At 45.6% G+C, this 19445-nt stretch overlaps 1 protein-coding gene across 1 annotated transcript in view; it reads left to right on the top strand.

The window, feature by feature from the left end:
- PLPP3 (phospholipid phosphatase 3) overlaps positions 1–19445 on the top strand; it is a 45255-nt gene that overhangs the window by 14946 nt on the left and 10864 nt on the right. Inside the window, exons 2-4 of the mRNA XM_086617765.1 lie at positions 10648–10805; positions 15597–15865; positions 16632–16689. Of these exons, the coding sequence (XP_086473891.1) occupies positions 10648–10805; positions 15597–15865; positions 16632–16689 (485 nt within the window). The remainder of the gene's footprint in view (positions 1–10647; positions 10806–15596; positions 15866–16631; positions 16690–19445) is intronic.

Genomic DNA, 19445 nt, shown 5'->3' with positions numbered 1-19445 from the left:
TCTGCAGTTGGAGGTGGTGAAAGGGGGTTTTTGGAGAGTTTCTGCCCCATTTGGGAGGGCAGGTTTTCGTGATGCTGGATTTGGAAGGTCGCGGTGCTTTTCCGTAGAGGCTTTGTTGCTGATTTCAGATTTGAGCCCGAGCCCTTCTCCTTCTCTTTTCATGTCTGAGGTGACAAAAGGGAGTTGTTGTTGAGATAAAGACCAATTTCCATGAAAACCTGCGATTTTCAGGCAAACATACCAGGCGGGTTTCATGGCAGTACCATGGTGAAGAGGAATAATGCAACTTGGCACGAAGCCTTTCCAAAAAAAAAAAAAAAAAACCAAAACCAAACAAACCCACAACCCCAAAACAACAAAAGGGGGTGGGAACAGAAGAGCCTTTGTCAAAATTAACCACAATAAAGCCAAAGGGACTGCTATTCCCTTGGGTTTCTTTAACCTTTTTTTCCCCAATTTATTCACACGTTCCTTGACAGCAGGGCACAGCATTGTTATAAGGGGGCTGGAATGGTAAATTGGGAGTTCTCCATTCATTTTTTTGTTTTGTTTTAAAAAGCACGGTACACGTTGTGTCCCTTGAGTTGGCATGAATAGCAGCTTGGCCGTTACCTGTGCTGTTTGGATCCAGTTTGATTTACAACCGTCCCCTAAGGAAACAGGGCTATGAAATGTCACCTGGCTGCAAAATGCAGCCATCACAGGGAGGTTGTGGCTGTGCGTGGGAAAGGGGCTCTTGTGATACCAGGAGTGACGAGGTGGATGTGCCTGTGGTGGCAAAAAAAAAAATCTCTGGCTTCCAGGGACGCAAATAATCATAGAATGGTTTGGATTGGAAAGGACCTTCAAGATCATCTAGTTCCAACCCCCCTGCCATAGGCAGGGGCACCTTCCACTAGATCAGGCTCAAAGCCTCATCCAACCTGGCCTTGAACACTTCCAGGAATGGGGCACCCACAATTTCTTTGGGAAACCTGTTCCAGTGTTTCACCACCCTCATTGTAAAAAAATTTATTCCTTAGATCTGATCGAAATCTCCCCTCTTTCAGTTCAAGGCCATTGCCCCTTGTCCTATCACCACATGTCCTTGCAAAAAGGTCCCTCTCCAGCTTTCTTGTAGGCCCTTTAGGTACTGGAAGGTTGCTGGAAGGTCTCCCCAGAGCCTTCTCTTCTCCAGGCTGAACAACCCCAACTCTCAGCCTGTCTTCATAAGAGAAGTGCTCCAGCCTTCAAATTGTCTTCATGACCCTCCTCTGGACCCTCTCCAACATATCTATGTCCTCCTTGTGCTGGGGTCCCAGAGCTGAACGTAGTACTGCAGGTGGGGTCTCATGAGAGCAGAGGGGCAGATTCACAGGGTCTCGTCCGGGGCCAGATGGGTCAGGGTAGGTAAGTCTTGCCAGGGCAGCAGCCGGCACACCTCTGCCTTCCCCTGCAAAGTCTACCCTCCCTGTGAAACAAAGCTATTTTAATTAGAAGCATGATATTTTTATTATTTTTTTTAAATATTAACTGGATACCAGTGCAATCTCAGCTATGTCATGTGCTGCCAGCTATTTGGGTACCACTTCATGCAATTAACTGCAGTCAAAATACAGAGGAGGGAGAAAAGAGACAATCTTACACATTTTTAACCCATCGGTGTGTAGGCAAAGCCTTACTGAGCTCTGATCTAGGGACCGCTGAGATCAAACCCCCATCGCTTGAAGGGCTTTTGGATCATTTCCACCCCGTGCTCACGGTTTTTTCACCTTTCTTTCAGCACTGTGTGCTGTGCGTTATATCCTGGAAACTCGACCAAATCTTGACTACCGAGGGGGAAAAGTTTCATTTCCAGTTAATCAAGGGAGTTGTGTAATACCTATTTTCTCTTGGGGAACTTCCAGAAAAAAAGAAAGGAGGAGGGGGGGAAAAAAAGAAGGGTATTATATAAAGCAAGTATATTAAGAGGAAATAAATTATGAATTAAAAGCGATTAGTGAACTTTTAAGGAACAGGTCAGAAGTGCCTTTTTGGACTACAAACTTTTTAAGCTTTCAGTGCTCGTATTCAGTTACAGAGTTATAACCCAGCCTTATTTGTGCAGGTGGCTGCTGCTTCGAATCCAAGAAGGATTTTCAATTTACAATAGGTACATTGACAGAACTGGGTCAGAAAGCTACTGGCAGTGGGCTTCAGTGTTGCGGATGCGGGCTCCACCACCTCCTGCACAGGGGCAGTTGCTCCCAAAAATGTTCTTAATTACAGCTGCAGTGCCTGGCCAGGATACTCCGGGAAGGGGGAAAGGAAACTTGGGAAGTTGAGCAGATGGAATTTTATATTTTTTAAAGGACCTGTTGTTGCCAGGTGAACTGGCTTTATTTTTGCTTTGAAAACTTTGCGCCTTTACGGATTTATTTATTTATTTTTAAAATAATTGAGATAATTTTTGTCAGCCGCATCACCGTTGGCTGCAGTTTTATATTTCCATTCGGTCATGTTAGGGTTCGTTGTGGCTGTGTGAAGAGAAGGAGCTTGTACGTGGTGGTGTCGGGGGCAGTAAGCTGAGATACGGAGTTTCTGCTCATTATTTTATATATTAAAGCAACGCTGACACTCCACAAAACTTTCCTTTTGACTAGGACTGATGGAGTGGAGCAGATTGGTTGTTATATGGGGACATGTTGGTTTCACACAGCTGATGTGTCTCAGTAGGGTGATGTGATGAAGAGGAGCAGCAGCTCTACTCAATCTTTACATCTATTTGGAAGAAAGCTTCTGCATTTCCCCCCAAAGAAATGGGGTGTATACCCCTTTCCCGCAGCAGGAGCGTTGCCGGGGCTGGGCAGTGGTCCGAGTCCTTCCTCGAAGGCAGAGCCTGGAGCAGCGGGTGGTGAGTTAGGGCTCGTTCCAAACCCCGCGATGACTGACAGAGTAAACCGTGTTCGCTTCGTTTGTAATTGAAAACATAATAGTTGCCACAGTGTATTTTTTCACACAATTCATTTGCCTTCGGTATTGCAGAGTTCACAGACGTGGTTTAATTTATTCATTTTTTTCCTCCCTCTATTCAAGCTGGGTCATCCTAGGTCAGACTTGTCATATCTGTGAGACCTTCCAAAGCACTCGGATGTATAGAGGTGCCTCAAAGATGCCGATGCATTGAGGTTTTCACTGCGTATCGTGTTTTATTTCTTGCTGTAAACAATGTGAAATGATGACTGTGTTTCCATTGTGTTTGACTGGAGCTGGATCTAGATTCCCATTGACAATGTCTTTTATATTCACCCTCTCCAACTTTTGCTAGTCGACCAGTCTGTCTTAAATCTCTTTTGCCCCACAAATGTGGAATTTTATGTGCATTTAGGTATTGTGGCTTGGAATAAGACCTTTTTTTCCTTATTAATGCATTTTTTTAGGTATTAAAAATGTACGTGCACTTTAATATTAAGCTCTTTTAATACATCAACTCATGCCAAACTCCCAGGAGGAACAACTTAACACGCTTCTTAGAATTCCCTTCTAGTCTTTCTTCCTTTGTATGTGGTGTTTACCTTTGGAAATAGGTAACAGGTACTCTCTAAAAGCAATGTTTCTCCCAGCAAAACCAATGGCAGTGGTCCTGTTCGTTTGGGAGTGGGGGGTTGGCACATTGTGCTCCAGCCCCACGAGGAAGTGTTTCTACTAAGATTTGGAATGCAGAGGAATTTCAGTACATGAAAGTAATTTGTCATTTGGTTTAAAGTATTGTGACCAAGAGCTTTCCTATAATAATATTCATAGAACAATTTGGGTTGGAAGGGACCTTAAAGATCATCGAGTTCCAAACCCCCTGCCATGGGCAGGGACACCTTCCACTAGACCCAGGTTGCTCAAAGCCTCATCCAGCCTTAAACACTTCCAGGGATGGGGCAGCTGCAACTTTTCTGGGCAACCTGTTCCAGCGCTTCACCACCCTCAGAGGGAAGAATTTCTTCCTTAGATTCATCTGAATCTCCCCTCTTTCAGTTCAAAGCCATTGCCCCTTGTCTATCACTACAGGCCTTTGTTAGAAGCCCTTTCCAGCTTTCTTGTAGGCCATCTTTAGGTACCAGAAGCTGCTATAAGATCTCCCTGGAGCCTTTTCTTCTCCAGACTGGCTCTCCCAGGATGGCTGGGTCTATAAGCATGCTCTAGGTTGCACAGGGCTGTATTTACTGCAAAGGATGGCTATGGCTCTGGATGATGGTTTGGGCAGAGGTAGGGACACCTGTCATTCCTACCACCACCACCGCTTCCTTTTAGAAGCACTTCTTAAATACCCCTGCAGCTTGGGGTCATGAATGTCAGAGCTGTCCATACAGAAAACGAATATTCTTGGCTTTCTTCTTGTTTGCTATGCACTAGCAGGCATGAGAAGGCATTTGCCCAGCATTCCTGAATAACCAGTTTGTATAAAAAATAAACAGACCAAAAGAAACCCCCCCAAAACAACAACACAAACAAAATAAAAAAGTAAGAACTCAGAAAATATCATAGTGTAGGTCAAAATGAACCTGTGTCTGCCTACTCGGAAGTCTCCTGGACTCTGTAGCAGCTGGTAGACCTAAACATGGTGAGGTTTACATTGAAGTTCCTATGATTTTGGCTGAAATATAATAATAGCAAAGTGGGCTGAAATGTCACCCTCTTGATAGGAAGGACACCGGATAGATTGATGTAGGTAGGCACAAAGGTTAGTGAGAGTTACGTGGGAGAACCTACAGCGAGTAGAAAATGAACTAACACCTTGGTTTTTTTTTTGTGGAAATCAACCTGTTGTGTCCTAGGACTTTTCCAAACAGGCCAAACAGAGAAATGCAATATATGCTGATCATTTTTCATAGGTTCTTTAGTACTCTAAAACAGGTACCTGTTCTGCAGTAAAGTCTAGAGTTTGTTTGTGTGTTTAGAGAATTGTCATCCTTCTGTGTCTGTGTAGCTGAGAGCAGTGGAACTGTAATGGAGTTGAATGGGAATCTGTTGTGCAAACACAGGTATTAGATGTGTTTCCAAAATACAGGCAGATGCACAGAGCAGTCTTCTGGACTGCTGGAACCCAAGGTGAAGAACAATTAAGACTGAGCAGGTAATAAAATACGGAGTTGAAGGTACTCTGAATTTCTGATGTTAGCCTCTTGAGAATATATGGGCACCAAGTATCCAGACTAGCCCAAAAAAGAGTTAGGAAGAAGACACATCACTGACACTTTCAAGAGCTTTGAAAGTTCAACATAATGGCCCAATACAGCCTGCAGCAGGCTCCTTCCTTTGACTACTTCTGGACTGTGGTGGATCAGTTCCCTTGAGGTTATTTTTTGGCTGACCAAGCTCCTACTCCTCCTTCCCCCATCCATTTTGTTGGTGCTGGTGCAGAATCAGGCCCTATTGTGATTGTCAGCATATGCCTGATATGATGGAAATGTGGAAATACTTCTATTCTTCGTGTTACTAAATTTTATCACACATGTCAACTGGCTTCGAGAGTTGTTTGCTCTTGCAGCAGCTGCCAAGGCTGATCTGCAGCGCTGCAATTCTCTAAAAGTTGGGAAGCCCACTTTTACAGCCCCAATAAAAGCCTACTGTAGGTTAATCTTAGTTTTTATGCATTTTTAAAACATATACAAATGTTGTAAACCAAGCGAGGTCTATATGTACCCAGGATCAGCCGCTAAGTACTTCAAATGGAAAGCCCATCACTCGTAAGTACCCGAATATTTACAGAGGTCTTGAATGAGGAATTAGATGGCCTGCCAAATTATTTAATGATCTTTTTCACTTAAGATAGCTAATCTTAATGTCTAATCTACCGAAACCTTAAAACACGCCCAGGTCCTGGACACTGGCAGCCAACATCACAAAGTGCTTGTTGGAAAGTGCCATTGCTTTGTTGAGATAGCCAGCAACATCCCACTGACCTGCAGGGGTTGAAAGAAGAAAGATTTAGTGGAAAAAAACCCAACCTCTATCAAACCAAACATTAAAAAAAAAGAAACACTGTGATGGTGTTTAATTTAGTGCAAAGGTGAAGCTTGGGCTGGGAAGATGAGCTGCATGGGTGGATCACTGCAGAAATGTCTCTTCCTCTCTAGCTCCTTCTACAGCTTTTCGGATGGGTGGCCAATGAAAGCTTATCCCCTTTTTAAGTTGTGGGTTTTTTTTTCTCCCCCCATTAAATCTGCACAAGTGTTAACTTTTCAAAGGCTGAGATTCAAAGCGCTGTACCGAACACAGAGCCCTTTTTTCTTCTGCCTTTGGTTTTATGCACATTTCAAGCTGGTCAGAGAGTACATGGAAGTTTTGCAAGGGGTTTGTTTAGGCTTAGTGATGGGGTTTTAGCTTTCACGCTGCCAGCCTTCCCAGGATTATTGCCTCTTAATAACCATTTCTTGGTTATTAAGAAATCTTTTTTACCTTGGTGCTAGATTTCCAAACTTGATAGCCTTTATTAAATGGAAAGACAAATAAATTGAAAGCCTGCACTGAGATATCTTAGCATAGGACACCAGTGGTTAGAGGTCACCAAGTCACTTGGACTTCCTCCCAACAAAAGCCAACACCGTTTTCCAATGTCCAGCCCCACGGCGTCCTGCGGTGCCTTGCACAATTCGTTAGTGTCCACACCCCCATTCCACTCGGAGCGGGCCCGGGCTGCTTTCCACACCATGGACCCCATGGCAAAACTCCTGTGGGCTTGGATGGGGCAGGATCAGCCCCTCAAAGAGATTTCTATGATGCTTTACGGTTTGGAGCCCTGTTTGATCTCCTGCAGCATAGTTAGATAAAAGTGTGTGGTTGGGATTTCCTTGTTCGGTTATTAAAGAAAAAAATCTTTATATAAGGAAAAAACCCCACCTTTCTTCACCTTGTGAAGGTAGTCTCAGCTCCATTTACCTTTTTTTGCATTGAAATAACCAAATCCCTTTGTTCTGTGCTTTAGTCTCGTCTCTCCATGCAATGAGGATAACGGTACTGCTGTGGTTGCATGGTCCTATATGGATGTGCTGGGGTTGCCCTCATGCCTTAGGGTATGGTCCACAGGCTGCTGTGTAAGTTCTCAGCATGGAAATACCAGTGTCAAGGAGGATGTGAGGCCCTTCTACAGGGGTCTACTAAAGATTTTGCAGTAAGTCTGTACGCTTAGGTATGTTGTAGCCACAGACAGAACAGCCAAGTAGGACCGTTTTTGGAGAAGAGTGACCATCCCAAAATCAGTGTAATTTTTTCCGGCTGTGTGCATCTATCGCTTCAACACAAGTCACCATTCATTGCCACTTTCTGAAACATACCTTGTGTTCTCAACGGTTTTGTACCATGAGTGGGGATGGGAAGTGGTAGAGGTTGAAAATTTAGCACCTTTACGGGTTTCAGCTGTTGAGTTTGTAGATGCAAATCACTGCAGCCTGGATGCATAACCTGATTTTTCCTGTTAAAACACTGAATCGGAGAGGTAGACTGGGGCAAAAGAGGCGATGAGGCCACATGTACCATCTTCATTGTACAACCCTATGTGCTTGCCTTCCATTTCAAGGGCATGTGGATCTTACTTCTGGATACCTTTGCCTCCAGCAGATCTCCTAGTGTGAATAATGTCTCTGTGGTGTTTTGCTGAGGCATCCTAAAGGCATCTCTCTCCGTATTTAATTTTCTGTGTTCTTCCAGACTTCCATCTGTAGTGTCTTTCTGCCAAAACCCATTCTCTGGCTGCCTTTTGGCACTGCTTCAGGCTTCTCTGAGCTGGAACCCCCTTGCCAAAAAAAAAAAAGTTGTGGGTGGTGACCTAGTCACTTAGATAACCTGTCCTCCAATAAATAACCTTGTGGAAGAAGAGCCATCTTGAGTATGATCTACTATTCGCCATGGGCTGGGGTCTTCTCTTCCTTGGGTGATTACAGCTGAAAGCAGCCTCTCACCCAGCCCTCGAAATCAAAGGCATGTTGTGTCTTCTAAGTAATATCCGCTCAGCTATGGAGAGTATGTTTATGTTTCTCATGTTTAAAAAAAAAAAAAGGGGGGGGGGGGGGTGGAAGGGATAAAAAAAAAGGGAATCTGAGGTTACTGGTTTGCTGGAAAGATGTCAAGACTTGATTGGCAATATCCCACTAAACCACAAGTTTGTAGGAGAGAAAACAAAACCATTGGATTTTCTAAACTATGCCTATGCGTGCTTTAAGAAAACATATACCATATAGGTCAGTTATGCTCTTATTATAGCTGTGGCAAGTGTATATATAATTGAAACGCGGAAACACTACCCCATGCTGTTCGATGAATGAAGGGAAAACAAATCTTTATTATTCCTGGGTTCACATAATATATAGGAACACTATTGTCTTTTTTTTTTATTATTTTTTTTGAAGCCAGTTTTAGCTTTCAGATGTATTTTATTGTCTGTGGGAACATGTGTTTTTACAGACCTGTCATGTGAAAGCTATTAACAAGAGGAACTGGAGAAATAACAATAAGCCACGTAACCGTGGCACGTCTACTCCCCGAGTTCAACTCTTACGCCGTCGCTTCAAGTGCATGCGAAATTGGATCGCGCCGAGCGACGTTAGCTCTTCTCCTGCAATTTTTCATTGGGGAAACTTCAGGATTTTATTTTTTTAAGTGGCCTGTTAATATCAAATTGCTGGCATCAGAGGTGCTTTTTGGGGCCAAGCTGGCTAGGCATCAAAATGGTTAAAGAGTGGAATGAAGATCAACTGGATTCACACGAGATGTCTGGGGTTTTTTTTGATTGTTTGGTTTTTTTATTATTATTATTTTTTGTATTTACCAAATCTGAGCTGGGCAGGCGGTTCTGAACCTTTCCTCGCCAGTTCACATGTGCGGTGGAAACCACACTGTCCTGCCAAGTGCCATGGGGTCCTGCCAAGTGCCATGGGGCCCAATGCTTGCCATTCCATTAATCCCTTTCCAGAGTTTTTTAGAGAGGATCTGAAAGGGGCCCTGAGCGGTGGCCCTGGCCACTCTCAGGTACCTGAGATGCTTCGGGTCTATGTGTGGTTGTCCTGCTCACAGATGGTGGAGATTTTCCTCTTTCTTAAGAACTTACAAACCCCCTAATAATCCCAGATAGGCAAACCTATTAACATAGATGGAAAAGGAGCCAAACTGGATTGCACAAAGTGAAATACAGAAAGTGGTTCACGTGGAATGGGGAATGTTAATTCGATGATGCTTTCTACCTCCCTGGATGGTACCTTTGCTGATCACATCTAGCAGATCGTGATCACTAAACGGGTACTGGGGACAAATTTTGGTCAAACTCAACAGCGCTTTATTTCTTTATTTTATTTTTGAATTTTAGAAGGAAAAACCCTCTGATGTCTTAGACTTCTCGCTGTGTGAACAAACCCACAGATACTAAAGAAAGTTAGTGGCTGACAAATATGTGCTAGTGCTTTCTGTAGGATCTGGGTGTGAGTCCTGTTGTCTTGGCCCAAGGATGGTTTGAACCACTGTGTGTTTGTTTTCCTCTTACCTGGGTTTCGCTCTGCAAGTGGGAGGAGAGTTTCCTGTACCTTGTGGTTTGTGATTTACTCTGAACACGGGTTTCAGGGAATTTGGGTCTTGTTTTGGTGGGGGATGTAGCATTCCTTACAGTGATGGGCTTAATAGCAAAGATGGATGGGGAAACTGAGGCAACGGACAGGAGGATGCCCTGCCTAAGGTAACATCATGGCTGGGAAATGCCCTAGGGCTCTTCTTCCAGGTTTGAGGCAATCCTGTATTTCTCTGAAATGCTTAGAAGAATATGGAATGACACATGTGCAGCAATTTCAAGATGTCCCTTCCGTAGCGTGCATCTTAACCCATCATCCCGTGGTTTTGAGCACATCTGCTCCATGCCTGGTGCAAAGGTCCAGCTGAGCTGTGCAGACACAGGTCTCCTGCCCAGAGAGTTCACAAACAGCATTTACAACCAGATTTGGTGTGGCTTTAACGTGATCGGAGGCAAACGGGCTCTGCTGGGAGGTTCAGCAGCTCTTGCGGATGAGTTGGCTGGGTACGTGCCCAGCGTCCCCTTGCAGGGCTGGGTCAAGGATGACCCACAGTCGGTCAAAACAGAGTCTTATGGCGTTATTAGGTACAAACACATATATACCCTGTACATTCAGAGAGGAGGGAGATGAGGAAGGTTTCAAAGGCTTAAAAGCAATGGAGATGGAGCGTAGCTCAGCTGACCAGGCAGGAGAAGCTGGTGCTGATACTTGATCCTCCAGCGTTTGTTTGCACAGCGTGGGGCTGCCCTGCCATGGGGCGCTCGGCAGAGCATTGGGCTGTCCCCGGAGAAAAGTGCCAGATACGTTTTCATGGCGTTTTGCAGAGGGTTTGCTTGAGGGGTCTGTTCCTGTAAGTTAATATTTGCAACGCACAGGGCTTAACTGAAACCAGGCAGCGCAGACATCTGATCACCATAACAGAGGAGATGCTTTTCTACCTGCAAGAGCAACTTGGAAAAACAAATCCCAATGCTGTTCCCTTTGGAAAGGTAGCAATGTGAAAAGAAAAGCATCAGGAGCAGTGCTGTGTGGTTTGCAAGGGTTTTTTCCAGTTGTGTTGGTTGGTGGTTTTTTTTTGGTGAGTTGCTTGTGTTTGCTTGTATCACTGATGGGTTTGGTTATTGTCTCTCCTTCTTTCTAGCTGGGTTGCCCTTCCTCATCATTGAAACGAGCACAATCCAGCCCTACCAGCGGGGCTTCTACTGCGACGATGACAGCATCAGGTACCCGCTGAAGTCGATGGAGACAATCAACGACGCGGTGCTGTGTGCTGCGGGCATCCTCATTACCATCCTCGCCGTAAGTACCACCTCTGAAACCTCTCCTGTCTCTTGGGCATCCTCAATGACTTTGTCACCTCTCTAGCTGATGACACCAACAGCCCATCCGTGTTGGGGGTTTAACACCGTCTTGGTGTGTCCGTACTATCTACCAAGGTGCACATCTCCTCTGCGATATCTGACTTCCGCGAAGCAGTAAACATTTGCAAATGAAAGCTTGTAATGAGAGGAATGAGATTACCCTTGAAGCCTGTAAACAAGCCCAAAACTGTTTGGGCAAGTCTGAGAGCTCCACAATTGCTTTTTCACCCTCTGGTATGAGTTTGGAGTAGAAGCAAAAAGGCTTGAGTGTCAATAAGGACTTGGCATGGTTTGTCTCTATTCAAATAACTGCTGGTATTTGCTGGTTTTATAAGGTTAAAAAAAAAAAGATACATCTTTTCAGCTAACCAGTGCCTGGAAAAGTTTCACAGGTTAGTATTGGATTTTTAAGAGATTGTATATTACAGCCATATTAAAAACAATTAAAACCTTCCACAGGGAGCATATTCCCAGAGTCCTCACTGTAAAAAGTAGTTAACGCACCACCTTCCCAAGGCCTCCTCGTTTCTCTTTTCCTGCCAGGTTTCCTAGAGCTGTGCTAGGAAACGATTGCACTGTGAGAGCTTTATATGTCAGCCAAAAAGCTGAATTCAGCCCAGGGAGCTGAGCTTCCTATGCCAGTGCATGTCTGGTGCTGGGGCAGAAGGTGAGAGCCGACTCCTGGTTGTTGGTTAAACGCTTCCAGCTGAAGATGAAATTCCCCTGTGAAAAGTACCTACATTTTCCTTCTCACTCACTGCCAGCATGGTTCAGGTACTTTCCCAGAGGTCCTGCCTTCTTCTTGGTCTTTCAGCATGGAGATGGAGAGGTCAGGAGCACTTGTTCCCTGCTTAGCTTTCATCTTTCCTCGAAGGAGCATTGTCACGGGCAATAGGTATTTTAGCATGGCATGCTGCCTGCTTTGGTAATACCCTGTCCCCAGCCTTGCTGCTTCATGCATGAATATCTCCATCATTTTCTGGTCTCTCCGTCATTTCCTGCCCACATACACTCACTTAGCAAGGCAGGTCCCCAAAACTACCTCGTTCCTATACCCCTGCCCTCCTCAAAATGAGCCTTGAAAGTGCCAGACCCCCCAATTCTATAAACACAGCAGAATTTTACCCTGCAGGTGAATTACCCCCTGAGTGTGGAAAAGCCATTAAAAAAAAAAAACAAAAAACAAAAAAAAACCCAAAAAACCCATAAAATGAAAAAGCCTCTCGTTTTCACATTACTGCCGGAACTATTGGCACGGCGGCTCCATGCAGAGTGTGCTTCTGAGCGGCAACGATGGGAGTTGGAACCGAAGCTGGAAACATAATCAGCTGCCTATGCGATCCATTGGCTTTCTACCACGAAATAGCAGGTCAATTAAAAAAAAAAAAAAGAAAGAAATCCCCAAAGCGTTAGATGTTTCTGCCCCGGTTTCGCTGTGCCCACAACAAATGTAACTTAATAAGGTAAATTGGAAAGCTGGGTTATTTGCTGTTGAGTGATACAAACGGCTAACGAGGAACTGAAGCGACAGATTTCTTCGCTATGGCAGCAGGCATGGAAAATTCAAGTCAGCCTGACCTCTTTCTTTTTTCAGATGTAACCCAGATACTAGAATTACTGTAGCATAATAGGAATTCCTTCCAAATCCACAAAGCACTGACTCCGCTCCTTTTGCTCACGGCGTTTGCCCCGAGGAAAGGCAGGACAGCGGTTCAGAGGACTTCCAGGGAGATGGTGTTTTGGGTGGTGTGGCCAAAATTTTACGCCCTTGCTTTTTCTACGTGGCGTGGTGGGCAGCCCAACCCTGGGGTAAAAGGTCCAGGTCATGTTTTAAATGGCTTGAGGACACCTGGAGTGCTCGTTAAGTAAATGGCAGAGGCGAAGACCTTTGCTTCAATCAGGATGTGAGGAGGATCTGCGTTTGGTTTTAATACCTATTTGTTTACTGACTTCAGGCAGATTTCCGTGCAGATGACCGTGGAGAGGCTTGTGCCTCTCGCGTCTCTCCTGACTGCTCTTCTAGCTGGAAGGTGGTTAATTTGATTGGCCTCTGGGCTGTTGATGGTCCTTAGGATGGCGAGGGGAAGGTGACATTTTCTTCCTGAACCTCATAGGGGTACCGCTGCTGAGCCATCCTGCGTCCCCACACCTGAGAGGTCTTGAAAACCTGTGAAAAAGATCATCCAGGAAATTAAGTTTCTTTCCTAATCAGCAGGATTAGCTGATTGTTTTACAATTGAAGGTGATGCGCTTCAATGTGAATTAGACACAGAGAACGTTACACCAGAGACAGAAGTGATTAGAAAAGCTCTAAAAGTAATTACAGACTAATTGGATTGCTGGAGATACCTTATAATAATGATAAAATGGGCATGACAAGCAAAAGTCTGTAAAAGGCATTCACAGATAGAAAAGTTCATGATATTGACTTCTCTGTAATGATCATCTTAAATGTTCGTGACAGTCCATGGGAAGCTGTGCCCATCACATAGACACAGAACATGTCCCATGCAGATGGGTCACCCAGGAGCACAGGGTACAAGAAGAGCTTAATATCTTTAAGACGTGTTGTGTGGGTGTTTTTTCCAGGATGCCCTTTCAGTTCACGCACATCTGTGCTGAATTAGTTTTTTCACTGTCCTGCTTTATCTGGGACGACACTGCCAAAGAAATGAGTTTACCCAATTTTTAGCTTCTCGTTAAGATTGAGCCATGGCTTTAACTAAGCGGGGAGGGTTCATGGCTGCCCAGCAGCGTGCTAGCGAGGCAATGAAGTCTCCAATTTACAATCTGCTACATGTGTGCAATTACCCAGACCACCAACGGGGAGAGAAAAGTATTAATCCCCAGACTTTTGTAGGTCCCCATTTAACACAGTCACATGCCTTTCCCAGGCCAAGAGCCTCAGGTTTATGTGGATCTGTTTGTGAGTTTGGAGTAATGGCACATCTGTTGGTATCAGATATCATCCTTAATTCGTCTCCTCTCCCCTCTGCAAAAGCCATGAGTTTTGAGCCTCATGGCTCCTCTTCTTTCAAATTTAGGCTTTTGGGAGGCTGCAGGCGGTGGCCGTGCCCTCATGCAGGAGCATCCATGTCCATCCAGGACAACCTGGAGTTGCCTCCTGCCAAGTAGCAGGAGATGCTCCAACCTCCTTTGGTGGTTCTCACACCAGTAGAATTCCTGGCTGCCAGCTTGTGCTGGAAGTTGGTCCAAAATGAAGATAAACCATGGTCTTTGGAGTCTGAGCGGATGAGAACGATGCTGGAGCCAGTCAGCTGCAGCTCCTCAGACAACTCTTGGTCACAACCAGATTTCCGAGAGTAAACCTCAGTGGTGACACGTAAACCCTGGATGATGGTGCAGCCACCCGAAGTATTTCTGTGTGTGGTAGCAGAGCGCTCTAGCTTGGCTGTTCTTTTTTATTATTGTAGTTGTATCTCCCTTTGATAAAGCCTGCGATTCCAGCTGCCGTGGGTCAACCTTTGTTTTCTCAAGCCACGGTACGAGTGAGTTCAAACAATGATACGGCTTCATCTCCTCTTAGTCTAATTGCCATACTTTTCCAGTTTATTACTTTCCAAAGGTTGTGCCAAGCTTTGAAAAAAGGTAGGCAGGGGAGCCTTGTCTCCTGTGTGCCACTGGCAGGCTGCCACGCTGGGAGGAATATTGCCGGCTCCTCCAGAAAGGGATTAACATGAAGGCATTTTTCCTGACAGTTAATTTTACGTATCGCAGCCCTCGTGACTGGAGAGGGGCAGGGACGAGGGGGTGGCTGAAAAAAAAAAACAAACCTGCCTCAATTTATTACTCAGGTACAAAAACATTTAAAGTAATGAATAAAATCCTAAAGCTGTAAATCTGGAGCTCGAAAGCTAGGTGTGTAACATGACGGAGAACTATTTAAGCCTTTGCCTCTTTGGGAGAGTTGAGACATTTGGACTTCATTTCACAGCCTGATTTTCATTAACCTGCCTTTTAAGAGTCAAGATCATGAGAAGCTGGGTCCTCTGCTCCCCGATGGTGATTTATGGCAATGCTGTCAGACCCCAGCACCCCCATCACAAAAATGTAATTTACTGCCACATGATGGCAAGACCCCTTGAAATGCCCAGAAATAGCTGGCATTTGTGGAGGCTTTGAGCTGCTTGAATTAGATCTGGTGGTGGTGAATCTTGGGCTGGAATCTGAAAAGTCTGGGGCGTTCCTCTGTTGTGTTCATGGTTTTTAGAGAGGAAGATAAGCAGGTTGTTCGTTTGTTTTCATCCAAAATCAGTTTGATAAGAGGGTAGTGGATCTGGCCTCTCCTTCCTAAACACACACTGATTCTTTATCTGGTTTATGTTAATTTTTTTTTTTTTTTTCCCACTATGCTTGTACAGATCTGGGGCACTATTTCACTTCTGTAAAGATATGCCAACGTGCTAAACCAAAAATCTAGGATTTTTTTTTCTTTCTTCTTGTTTATGGAATTTTTCTGTAAAACACATTCGGAGCACTGCAATCCCTTGTTGATTTTGTGGGTTGAGAAGGAAGAAAAGGAGGAGGATGGAGACATGCTGGGCTGTGGGCTCTCCTTCCTCCCCATGGGAGCAGATTCTCGGTTCAAGATGCAGAGCACAAAGAGCTGTCTCAGCCCTGCATTCGCCACCCATCGCTGGTTTTGCACAGCATCTTTCCTACTCTCTAACCTCTCCGTTGTCTTTCCTCCTCCAGATAATAACGGGAGCTCTACCGCATCCACTACCTGAAGGAGAAGTCACGCTCCTTTATCCAGAACCCCTACGTGGCAGCACTCTACAAGCAGGTGGGCTGCTTCGTTTTCGGCTGCGCCATCAGCCAGTCCTTCACAGACATTGCCAAAGTGTCCGTTGGGCGCTTGCGGCCACATTTCCTGGAAGTTTGCGACTTGGATTTCTCCACCATCAACTGTGCGAAGGGAGTTTACATCCAGAACTACACGTGCAGGGGAAGCGACAGCAAGGTCCAGGAAGCCAGGTGAGAGCCTGCAGAGGCAAAGCCATGGGTCACCACCACCAAAACAGTGTCTTACACTAAATATGTCTTGGGGTTTTCTCTGCCAGCAATGGATGATTCAAATGCTGCTTTCTCCATGAAGGCTGTAAGGCTGTCTGCCAGCGACGGGCAATTTCCCTCGGGAATCGCGGGACTTGAATGAATGAGACTTCTTTTTCCTTTCTCTTTACTCCTACACTATTGTTTTCCCAAGCAGTTGCTCAATGTGGGAACTCACCCGAAGAGCTGAGCTCATGGTGAGCAGCTCGAGTTGTCCCACACATTGGAGTAGAGGGCTTCTCTGAGGAGAAGGCTCTGCACAGGCAGGGCTGCCAGCACCTTCCCTTCCAGCTCACTACCAAATCCATCAGATGCTCAAATTTGACATTTCCAGCGGTGTCTTTCACATGCTGCAATTAAGTGACCGGAGAAGTTGCTCCCTTCTTATTTCTTTACGGCTTCCTGGTTATTTGAGGCGAGATGAGTTATTGGGCTATCCTGGAAATAACTGCTGTCCCACGAGTAGACCAGGAAGGGACAAACAATGCAAGCATCCTGTCTGTCCGTTCGCCTTGTGCCTCACAAGTGAGCAGGCGGATAACAGGGGTTTTGTAACCTGAAAGATTGGGGGTAATGGGTCCTTCTGCTTTGGCACCCCCTCAGTAGCATGCAAGTCACCGTATTACATGTAAAAATATCATACAGAGGATTATAGTGGCTGGTTCTTAGCACCTGCTTTGTTTTGCAGGAAATCCTTCTTCTCCGGGCATGCGTCCTTCTCCCTCTACACCATGCTGTATTTGGTGGTAAGTAACCTCAGCCTTGCTTAAGATTGAGCTGATTTATCCCCCGTCCCACTTACCCGAGCTCACCCACGTTCGGTAGCAATAACGACATGACGAGCGTCAGAGATAAAGAGTCGGTTAAAATAAAAAAAAAGCCTGGAGAAGCCGGTGGAAAGATCCACTCTCAGCCCCTGTGGTGTTATTTGGGATGGAGACTCCTGGGTGATGGAGCCAAGGCTGCAATTAAACCTGAATCCTACTAAATCTATGGGTGACCTGTGAGATTTTGTTTGCCCCACGCCCCACTAGGGGAAGAGTTTGTGCTCCGATGGAAGGGGGAAAGATGGGCTTGTCCTGGCTTTGCAGGGGGGCGAAGGCTGGTTCCCAAATGTGCCAGCAGAGCAGGTGGAGCAGCTTCTGCCCGCCTGGATCCGGAGCAGGAGGGCTGGGACTTGTTTTTCTTTGTCACTGAGAAATGGCTCTACCCTTCCTGCGGCGGGGCCGGGGCGGCTGCCAAGGTGCTTCCTGCCGGGGCTGCAGGAGGCACACTGCCTACCCCCCTCCTGGGGCTGCACCCCCACGCAGCCTTTTGAGAGCATCTGAGTAGTGATTTGTGGTTTGGTTTTCTTTTTTTTAAAAAAAAAAAAGAAAAAAGAAAATATTTATTTATTTAACTTATTTAAAAAAAAAAATAAAAAAACAGGAAAAAGGTTTTGGGTTCCTTTCAAGATTTGTGTCCCCATCCTCCCATCTCCTATAAGCTCAGACTAGCAAGTGACACCGATAAAAACATTAAATGTGAACTTTTATCTATGAGCAGTGCTTCATCCCAATCCCTTTACCCTCTAAAAAGATAAGTTCCCACTGCTCCCTCCTGCTTTTTCAGCCCTGGATCCCCCCTCCTTCCCATGTGTAATTTCTGTAATTTAATTTACTAAGCCTTCCAGGATGTTGGGGGTGATGTATGACATTCTTTCCTCATTTCCCCCTCCCTTTTTTTTTTTTAATGTTCTTGGTAAACTTCTGAATTTCTTCAGTAAACGTCGTGGCCGTTTCCTCCCAGCCGCACTACAATGCAGAGCCACCCTGGCGATGCTTCGCGGGAGGCTCAGCCCTCCGTCGCTGCCGTCGCAAAACTTTCCGAGCCCAGTTTGGAAACCATCACTCTCACTGGCACTTATTTATTTCAGATAACTCAGCCCCGAGATGCTTTTTAAGCCTGGCATCTCGAAACTGCGAGTCTCTAATAAGTCGGTCATGGTTTCTTTCCAAATACTCAGCAAGATTCAGGTTGTCCTTCCAGGTATATCTTTTTTAGGAGATGTTGCTCTGGGACCTTTTTAGAAGCCAAGCCCGATGCTTTACCTTTTGCACAGGATCATGCCCTTGCAGCACCCTTCAGGGTAGGGGACAAAGGCGGGGGCTGTGCCCAGCTGGGCAAGTGCTTCTCCCTCCCCGCGTTCTCACCTCACTGGCTTCGGCAGTGGCTGCCCAAAATCACCAGGGCTTGACCTTGTTTCACCCTGTTTCCGCAGGGCACTGGGCAGACCGTGTTCCTTTACTGTGGGTTTTTTTCTTTTTCTGTGTTTTTCTGAAAATCCACAGTTATGGAGCAGGCGAGAAACAAATGGGAATGCCAGTGCCTGGGGATCTGGTGGCAGCAGGTGCATTGGGGACCCCAAAACTGCAGCGTGCATGCAATATACTCCTATGGGATGCATGGAGAACCTGCATGGCAATGACTCCTGCCTGATTTTCTTTTTAACTTTGCAGCAGGCTTCAAAAGTGGCATTTAGCTCCTGCGTAATGCTTTGGAGCAGAAAGTTGCTTCTGATCTCTGCTGCCCTTCCCTGTCCCCGTATGGGAGCACTCGAGCTATCAGTGCTCAGCAGCCTCTGTTCCCTGATCCAGGACAACAGGCTGCTTCACTTATCCCTCTCCACAGAGGGGGTTTGACCCCCAATCCCTTAAGAATAATTTGATTTTATTTTTTTTTCCCCTCCCATGTCCCAGAACTGGGATATAATGTTGGTAGCAGGCTCTGTCTGACCACCTGTTCGGTTGCCTTGTGCCTTAAAAAGCCAGGGGAAAAAATTATACCAAGTCTTCAGTCATAAATCAAAGGTAGAAAAAGGCAACTTGAGACAAGACAGCGTGTTGTGGTGCGTATCAGAGGTGAGGAAATCATGATCTTAAGGGTCTTTTCCAATCTAAATGATTCTAGGATTCTAAGTTGTCCAGTGCCCTGCTTTCCATTGCTGCAGCTCTTTGGCCACTGCCAAAGCCTGAACGAGAAATCTCTTGGGAAAAGAGGGACAGAAAATCTGTCACATTAGAGAGGCTGATAATATCCAAAATAATAATAATTTTTAAAAAAGTTATAATAACCCAGGATTTTATTTAATGCGGAATAAACCCCACTGTCTTGCCCAGCTCAATGAACGAGTTGGGTTTTGAAAGCCTGGTTAGAAATGTGGCATCCACCATGCCAGTGCCTGCAGGAGGTGGGTTTGATGGATTTAATCAGGGAATCATCTCTATCAAAAGAAAAATCGTTGTTCTTCAGTTCCTGGGAAGCGAGGGCTGTGCCGCAGCAGGTTGCTGCCAGTGGTTTGGGTAGTGGGAGATTGCCGGGAGCCTTTGCAGAGCTGGAGGTGTTTGTGGGGGTGAGCGTGTGCTGCAAAGCCATGGCTGGTCAGCCATGTCCTGAGTGCCTTCCCTGTTGAACAATACTTCATATTTCAAGGATAAGTCACTTCCCGTCTTTCCTGGCGTTC

The sequence above is a fragment of the Tauraco erythrolophus genome, chromosome 10 (genome assembly GCF_009769465.1).
Source record: "Tauraco erythrolophus isolate bTauEry1 chromosome 10, bTauEry1.pri, whole genome shotgun sequence".
Lineage (NCBI taxonomy): Eukaryota > Metazoa > Chordata > Aves > Musophagiformes > Musophagidae > Tauraco > Tauraco erythrolophus.
The sequence above is the reverse complement of the archived record's forward strand: the minus strand, read 5'-3'. Positions and strand labels throughout refer to the sequence as shown.